General features: G+C 44.8%; 1 protein-coding gene across 1 annotated transcript; it reads right to left on the reverse strand.

The window, feature by feature from the left end:
- Nucleotides 1–637: 637 nt before the first annotated feature.
- Nucleotides 638–9,001, reverse strand: g2e3 (G2/M-phase specific E3 ubiquitin protein ligase). Its single transcript, XM_030117047.1, has 17 exons — nt 8,906–9,001; nt 5,813–5,880; nt 5,636–5,733; nt 5,427–5,528; nt 5,190–5,314; nt 4,929–5,097; nt 4,667–4,773; nt 3,976–4,092; nt 3,634–3,758; nt 3,461–3,554; nt 3,214–3,366; nt 2,977–3,131; nt 2,663–2,847; nt 2,410–2,582; nt 2,287–2,326; nt 2,036–2,207; nt 638–1,075 (listed from the first exon to the last, which is right to left on the reverse strand). The coding sequence occupies exons 2-17, from the start codon at nt 5,865–5,867 to the stop codon at nt 750–752; spliced, it is 2,196 nt and encodes a 731-aa protein (XP_029972907.1). The 5' UTR covers nt 5,868–5,880; nt 8,906–9,001; the 3' UTR covers nt 638–749.
- Between the last annotated feature and the right edge of the window lie 21 nt (nt 9,002–9,022).

The following is a 9,022-nucleotide window of genomic DNA, read 5'->3' on the forward strand; positions in this document are numbered from 1 at the left end:
CTCGAGAGAGACAGCAGGATCACTGCAGACTGGAGTGGAAAGTGAGATACTTTATTTACAGATGACAGGAGAGAAAATATGGCTATACATACTGAAACAATTAAGTGCTCCTAAACTGTTCTTTTTCCAAGAGTTTTGACTCTAAATATTATCTGTGGGGAGCAGGGTTGACTTTCTTCTCTTCTCCCTGAAATCAGGTTTCAGTGAGAGTAAATAAGTCCAAATTGTTATCGGTTATCAAACCTTTCACTAGTCGAGATTTAGATGAAAGATATCAGATATTCATATCAGACATTTATCAAAAACAATCTACTATTATGTGTTTTTGTTGAAGGATTAATTTCTCAAAAGACTCTACCTTTGACTTCTGGCCTGTAAAAAACGTGAAGTTGCCATAAAATCAGCCATAATGTATCTCAAAATGAACATTTGGTTGCAAATTTATTGTACTCTATAAATTTGGGTTTGACAGAGCTGACATGTTAAATCACAGCTGCTCTGATACATTTTCTTCAACAGAAGTTCTCTTTGTGATGGATTAACGACTTTTCAGATGTTTCTTTCTTCAAAAAAAAAAAAACAAAACAAAAAAATTAAACATACAAAGAACTTCTGGAGAAAGAAGACAGAAGACATAACAAACAACAGAACCAACAGAAACACTTCAAACTCAGTCCAGGATGGAGAAACGAAGCTGAAAATCTCCCACAATCTCCATCCGCTGGCAACATGCTCCTTCTGCACCTCCTCTAACTTTCTGAGGGCAGGAGATGTACGTGGTGGCTGATCGCCTGCTCCATGGCGCTCTTAAAGGCCGCATACGAGGCGGCGATGGGCAGGAGGAGGAGCCTGGATCCAGGCTGGCTCTGAGGGAAAAGACCTCCCTCGCTCTTCTTCTTATCGTTTGCTTTTCTTCTTTGTGTTCTTCTTCCTGCTGCTCCTTGTTCTTGCTCCTCGGAGCTTGCAGGGTGGAGGAAGGAGATGGAGAGAGGAGGGAAGAGGCCGACAGCTGAAAGCTCCTGGGCTCCTGTGGAGAACCGGAGGAGGTCCTGCAAGGGGATGGAGCTCCGTCCAACTGAGGACAGAAGAAGAAGAAGACACTCAGAAATGAAGCAGGCTGGTTTCTACAGACTGAAGACAGACTGCTTGCCTCAGTTACAACTATTTCATCAGACGGAGTTTTTACAGCTTAAACTCGACCAAAACTGTACTACTGTCATTCCTAAATTATTAATTGTAGCTTGTTCAACACGAGCTGTCCTCACCAAAGCTTTTTCACTGTCTGAATTAGAACTCCATCTTAGCATGAGGACTCTTTAGCCTCAATTTCAATTCAATTCAGCTTTATTTATGAAGTGCCAATTACAACGTGGTTGTTTCTAGACACTTTAACAGAGCAGACCCAACAGATCCACATGAGCAAGCATAAGCGGCTGTGGAAAGGAAAAACTCCCTTCTAACAGGAAGAAACCTTTGCAGAACCAGGCTCAGAGGTGGCGGCTTTCTGCTGTTCCGGTTGGGGTGAGGGGACAGAAGGAGAAGGAGACAGGACAGACAGTTTCTTGTATCTACATACAATTCATATAAGGGTACATAGGCTACAAGAGGAACAATCATCGATGACATGTAGCAATACAATGAAATTACAGTAGTACAATGAAATTGCATTGAAACGAGAGAAGGAGCAGAACTGGGAGCCAGTTCTACATGGTAGGAGCCCGGGGTTAAGTAAACGCTTACACCCACTGGGTCCGGGTTCCTCCATTAATCAGTGGAGCAGCTGTTTTGATTGACGCCCAATTAGAATTGCACCCATTGAATCAAGGCTGTCTCAATGGATCAGCTGATTGATGTTCTGTCTGCGATCCCTCAAGCACGGCTCTAGTCCACCTAAGAGACAGCCTCTTCGTCCAGGGTCGTCCAGCTTCCTGTGACCCCGGACTCTGTGGCCTTCATGAACATTTAACATGTGAAGATGAGTGAAAAGGGTCAACGTGTAAGGAGCATCGACATGTCGGCACAGCTCCAGCTTTACCTTCACACTCCATGAGAAAGTGTCTCCAGAAGGAGGCGACGGGCATCTCCTGGTTCAGCTTCTCCTTCCGCTCGGAGAATCTGAAGGTGAAGAGCTGAGCCACCGTCTGAGCTGTCAGCTGATCGTCAGGTTGGCAGAAAACCTCAAAGAACAGTGACGGAAAGAGCAGCACCTGCGACACAGCAGCAACTTGTAATTCTGAACAATGTGCAAACGACTGACGTATGAACGCAGTGAGAGACATTTATTACTTGTTCAAAGACGCCCAACGTCTGCAGACCCTCTCGAAACCTGCAGGAGCATAAAAACCAGCCGTGTGAACACACACTCCATCTGCACACACATACAGTGGATCCCGGCGGTTCATATCCAACCTCTTCAGTGGCAGCTGCATCCTGGTGATCATGGTGAAGCTCACCAGATCCTCCACCAGCGCCTCTCTTTCCTCCAGGCTGCTGATTGGCTGGTTACAGCCGGCGAGCTCCAACAGGTCGCGGCTCTCCTCCATCACGTGGTGCAGCTCGTCCAGAGTCACTGCCGCTGCAATCTGTGAAAACCAGAGAGGCTGTCAGCTGCGAGCCGCCCCATCAGGGCGGAGCCGGCCAGGACGGAGTGTGCGGCGCTCACCCGGCACACTTGGCGGGTGATGTGTGTGTCGGGCGTCATGTGGGCAGCAGTGAGCGGGCAGTTGGCCGGGTGGTTAAAGAGACACTGGTAGAGGGCCCGGGAGAAGAAGGAGACTGGAAAGCCACCGTGGACCAGAACCAGAGCCAGCAGGACCCCGATGTCAAAGTACAGGTCATCTCTGACAGCTGGAGCACACACAGAGATACACACAGCGACACACACAGTGAGACACACAGTCTTAAAAATGGACTCTGGGAAAAAAGCTTGAGAGGAATCAAACTCTGACAATGGAGCTGAGAGTTTCGATAACTCACCCTGAGAGTCCAATCGCAGGTTTTTATGTGACTCTGGACCTTCGAACACCTCACAATCCTGGATTTGCTGCACCAGCAGCTTCAGGAAGTACCGCCAGGCTGTGTCGTCATCCAAAAGGCTTCTGGGAACCGGAGTGAGCTTTGTGCCGGTGAACCTGGGGGGGGGGGGGACCGGGCAGGTGAGGAGGCGGGATGAGCTTTGACAGCTGTGAGGAGCTCTCTTCTTCATGCGCTCACCTGATGGACAGATTGCACGCGGGGTCGAAGTCAATCCTCCTGACCAGGTCCAGTCCCGCCCTCAGAGCCTGGTCTTCACACACCTCCACCTGCACGGACAGAGGGCGGAGCTTTGGGACCAGAGACTGCAGGAGCTCCAAAGGGGATCCAGATCTGACGGGAAGAGACACACGTTGTTTACACTAAACACAAGTCAGGAGCGTAGTGAGGACAGTGTCTGGTTGTCGGGTGCGTTACATTTGTGTACCTCTTGCTGCTGATGGGGGAGCGAAGCGGCGACAGGTGGCGTTTGCACCGGAGACTCTTCCTCTGCTCCACCTGCGGAGAAGAAACCAGCGAGGCTGGGGGGGACACGGTTCATGACTGAAGGCTCAGTGTTTGTCGGACACACAGCGGCGGGGGGCGGGGGTGTGGCCAGACCTCGTCCGTCGGAGCGATGCGTGCACACGCTGCAGGCCCAGTCACTGCTGTTCAGCCTCAGGTCGGAGCACTTCCTGTGAGTCCCTCTGGATCCACACAGCTGGCACCGGATGACCTTGAACCACCTGAAACACACACACACACACACACACACACACACACACACACACACACACACACACACACACACACACACCACACACACACACACACACACACACACACACACACACACACACACACACACACACACACACACACACACACACATATACACACCACAGGTCGGATGGAGGGAACCGGCGCATGGCCGCATACTGAAGTTACGACGCGGTTTCTTACCCGCTCACCGCCGAGTGGCTGCGCCCGTCGTCACAGACGCAAATCGAAGCGTCGCAGTGAGTGTAAACCTCCAGCAGGTCCGAGTACGCATTCTCCTCCATCTCCCAGGAGGCATCTCTGCAGGAGGGAGAAATCCTGAATACAAACTTCATGCAGAAAACAGGCTGGAGAGTCAGAGAGAGGCAGACAGACGACTGAACTGATTTTCTTCGTGTCTCTACTGTAAACACTGATAAAGCAACAGGATTACAAACAAGGAGATTCTAACTCATCAACATGATTTAATCAGCGCTTGAATGGGATTTGTTTACAGATTTTTGTAAACTGTTGAAACATTAACCCCAGGGTTCGGGGCAGTGGCCGGGGGCCAGATTGGACGGTTGGCCCTTGGGCCGCAATTTGACGATCACTGCCTTACAGTGTTGCTGATTGCACAATATTTGATATTAAAATATCAAGTAACTCTGTCACACATAACTAGCTTCAGCTGGTGACAACGCTGATGTTCACCTCCTGACCCAGATGATACGTCACCTGACCAAAATGACTAAAAACAGGTTTAAAATTCAAAATCACGGGAACAGTGGGAGGAAGCATTCAGGCAAAGAACTTTTTTGATCTCCTTCCTGTTCATCTCCACAGGAATTCTTGGTGGAAGACGCAGAAGGAAGCTGTGAGGCTGTGCCGTTACCTCTCTGGGATGTAGATTCCCAGTCGGATCATCTCCTCCTGGAAGTTCTCCTTGTTGTTGCACAGAGTGCACCTGAAGAAGAAGAGGCCCGCACTGTGGGCCTGACGCTATGATGGACAGATGGAGACAGGGACAGGTCAGACGGACAGACTGAGCATGGGCCGTGGTGTGTGAGTGTGTGAGTGTGTGTGTGTGTGTGTGTGTGTGTGTGTGTGTGTGTGTGTGTGTGTGTGTGGGGGGGGGGGGGGGGGGGGGGGCTGACCTGCACACAGTCTCGGTGGAACCAGCTGTTGTGGCAGGAGGGACACTTGAGGACGGAATAGGAGAGGACGGGTTCAAGGACGTCCAGACAGATGGAGCACGACTGAGGAAGACTGTGGTCCAGACCTGAAGTCAGACTCTGGGAGGGACTGTGACGATCACAGTACGACCTGAAGGCACACACACATACACAGTTGAGGTAGGAGTACAGTCAGGCTGAGTAACCGAGTATTAGCAGGAACAGAGTGGAACTGGAACTCACGGGAAGAGTCCGGTAAACTGAGACACAAACTGGAGTTTTCTCCCGCAGGGAAAGTGAACCATCCTCCTGCAGTTTGACACGTTGCAGCCCACACACGCCCCTTTCTTCTGACAGCCAATACATTTCTATGACACACACAAACACACACACGTCAGGAACAACACAAACTCAACATATATATTAATGAAAACATGAGCTACAAGAAGAGAAAAACAAAGGAGGAAAAAAACAACGCACCAATCGAGATGAACGTCGGATTTCCTTTTTAATGTCGCTGACCAGAAAACCAAAGACGCCCTCGTCATCTTCTCCACGCTGATAAATTCCACAGGACGTCAGCTGAGAGACGCGCGCACACACACACACACACACACACACACACACACATAAATATCCTGGTTAATGGTGGAGAAAATGTGAAAAGGCTCCAATGTCCACAGACTTACCAAACAGAAGTAATGAACAAACAGGTTGTGCTCCTCGACTCTGATCTTTTCTCCAAAGAGGGCTGGATCATCGTCACTGCAGCTACACAGAGCACAACCTGTGCACGCACACGCAGAGACACACTTTAATCAAATATCAAAATAACACATTTCATATCTTTAGTGTGCGTCACTCACACTCCTGGGTGTTGTCGCCACTCTTTGACTCCCGCATTGACTTCTTCTTCTTCATGTCGAACTGGAACCTGCAGGTTCAAGTCATTGAGGCCAAAGGTCAGCAATGCATTTACGCTGCTGTAGGTTTAGACTGCTGGGAAAGCTTTACTGCGCTGACGGCCTGGTCACAATCTTCCTGTGAAATGTATTGTGTGTGTTGTTATTGTCTTCTAATGTGGTGTAGGCTAGTGTTTGAATGCATTTGAGAGTGTGTTTGGACAGCCAATGGCTTACTGAAACAACAACACGCATTTATTTCTGCATGTTTCATTGATCATCTTCGCCAAGACGATTTGATGTAAGGTTTTTTGTAGGAAAAAGGGCGTTATATCTGGTCAAAACAAGATTGTTTGAATATTAGGAGCTTCATTTTCAAAGGAAATCAGAAATATATTGAAATACCGTGATGTTTTTTGATAATGGATGTGATTACTTTTATTTTGCAGGTTGTTTCGTGCAAATTCGAGCTGTGGGGGCCGAGCTGTGTTCCGCGAAGCTGGAAGCTCAACTCGTTATATATTTCTCTATTTCAGCTGATTTTTGACTTAATGGAGACTTATTTTTTTAAATAAGCACAATATAAGCCAAGGCCATGTCTAAAATATATCTATTATGGTATTGGATCAGTTTCTGACCAAAAATAGCATCAGCAATATACTATCTATGAAGTTACAAAGGCTGAACTAATATAGTATCTCGATGTCCAGAATTTCCGGTAGTGTCCGTACCCCTATCCAGTTCCTCATTCCTACTATGTATTTGGCTTGAGCTGAATGTTGTATTTTATATACCTGGGTAGCACTATTTGAATGATGATATGTTGTGGATATAGTGCACACAATTAATATTACAACAGTTGCAAATGGGATCTGTTGTTTGCAATTGTAGTGTCCGTACCCCATGTAGTGTCCATACCCTTGCATTTTGTCATTCCACTTAGAAGTTGAAATTCTTGATATTATTGGAACATGTGAGCATATTGAAAAGGGGTGTATTTATCTACAACTCTCAAGACGACATATTTGCCTAAAAGTACATCTTTTACCCACAGAAAACTAACGCAGAGAATCGAAGCAAGGACTTTGAATTCCAAAATTCCTCTTTTTGAATAACTCGCATAATGCTACGGGAAAATGTTCATTTGGTAAATTTGGTAATGGTAATTGCCAGATAATTTAAACAACAATTTCAGTGACTTTATGTTATTTCACTGCACTACCAGTTAGAGGTCGACCGATTCATCGGATTGGCCGATTCATCGGCCCGATAGGACGTTTTACAAACTTCTGAGTGTCAAGATTTCAGAAATAATGCAGTTGTTGTTGTTCATTTGATACAAATCAGTTAAGAAACATAAATTACAGCAATCCAGCAATGTGCAAATTGTGTGTGCAGACATTTATATTAAGTTTTCAGAAAAGATAATTTATTTTCCACATATTTCATCACATTTGCACGTTATTGAGTCTTTTGTGGTCATTTGATGGGCAATAAAGCAGAGTTCTGTTCATATATTTTACTAAATTAAACAAACAACTGAGTTTATTAAGTTGTAGTGATGCTCTTCATCTGTTTTAAGTCTTGTTATGCTATCCAAGTCATGCTAATGTAGAGTCCATACCCCATTTTACCTCGACATCTTTAACTGATCACCATTTTACTACCAAATAAGATTACTGGATGAATTTTTTTGCATCTGATTGCTCGAAAACTGTAGTATAGTGAAAATAAAAATTGGCACAGTTTGTTGAGGCTGAATTTTTTAGTCTGCTGTCCACCTGGAGTCAATGTTGATTGTGACCAGGCCGTATACTTCTCTCCTGTCTCACTCCACATACAGTCATGTTTCATCACTGACAAAACACATGAAAAACCAAAAAAATGATAATGTACACATGGAGCTGATGGACAGGCTGCTATCACAGAAAGCATCAGAGCTCACAAGGTGGTATAACTGCTTGAGTTGTTCAGCTAAAAAGCATAAAAAAAGACATGTTTGTAGTTAGTAGCTGTGGGTCTCTGTTACTTCATGCAGCACAGCAGCCATAACCTGATAATTACACAAATATACTTCTATTCCTTTATGAGCTGGAGACATACATGTCTCAGTTTTTTTAAACAAATCAAGTAAACAGTGGTGCACCTCTTCTGTTGAATTTGTCTCTCAGCGGTGTAAAAAATAAATTAAGTTCAAAGAAATTCATATGTCGCATATTAGTGTCATTGAAATGCCACACATTACGGTAAATACATTAATGAAAGGTGAAAGAAGAGAATCTGCTCCTAAATCTAATTTCACTGCAGTTATGGGTTTGTCAAAGTTTTGTTTTTATAAGTTCTTCATCAGTCTCCATATGTATTAATTCTTTCCACACTTTCAGTCAGCTGACATGAAGATCAATGCAGATGAACTCTGGAGGACTGTCAGGGCCAAACTGCTCGTTTTTTGCCCCATAACAAAACATCACAAAGGTTCAATACAAAGTGGGTTATTTTGGGTAGTTAAGTGGTAAAAAGAGTGAAGAATGTGTGGAAAAACTGTTGTTAGGCTTTAAATAAAGAAAGAAATCTGTTAATTATGTGTTTAGACAGTAAAACAGAGGAATGCATCAACAAAAACAACTCTTTAAACTTTCAATAAAGGAATAAGTGTGTCATTTTGGTATTTACATGGTATAAAAAAAGGAGAATGTGTTAATAAAAATAGCCTTTTCCACTTTGAATAAAGCAATAAGTGTGTAATTCAGGTATTTACATGGTAAAAACAGATGGGTGCGTGAATGAAATTTTTTTTTAGACTTCAAATGAAGAAAGTTGTTATTTGGGTATTTATGTGGTAAAATAAAAACACAATATGGAGTAAATAAAGGCAGATTAACGTTTTCAACAAAGAAAAGGTGTGTTTTTGATTACAAAAAGAACGACGTGAAGGACGTGAACAGTCGCGCGAATCCTTTTCCTGCTCAGAACGCGTTTAAAAGGGGAATAAAAGTCCGTGAAACTATTAAAAACATCGAATTTCTAAGGTGCGCTTTATGTTCTGTGCAGACTTACCTCGGTTCGTTGTTGGAATGTGACTTTTGACAGGTTTTTGGGCAGACTCCCGAGAGATTCTTCTTTTACGTCGGTTTCTCTCTTTTTAAATTTTCCTCTTCAAAACAAAGCACTTCT

The sequence above is a fragment of the Salarias fasciatus genome, chromosome 19 (genome assembly GCF_902148845.1).
Source record: "Salarias fasciatus chromosome 19, fSalaFa1.1, whole genome shotgun sequence".
Classification (NCBI taxonomy): domain Eukaryota; kingdom Metazoa; phylum Chordata; class Actinopteri; order Blenniiformes; family Blenniidae; genus Salarias; species Salarias fasciatus.

Bases quoted from the DNA above. Each gene is read 5' to 3' on its own strand.
- g2e3 (XM_030117047.1), bottom strand. From the start codon at position 5,867: ATGAAGAAGAAGAAGTCAATGCGGGAGTCAAAGAGTGGCGACAACACC. The intron at 3,367-3,460 runs GTACACAAATGT...TCTTCCCGTCAG, and splicing joins TCCCCCATCAGCAGCAAGAG to ATCTGGATCCCCTTTGGAGC. The intron at 2,583-2,662 runs GTGAGCGCCGCA...TGGTTTTCACAG, and splicing joins TCACCCGCCAAGTGTGCCGG to ATTGCAGCGGCAGTGACTCT.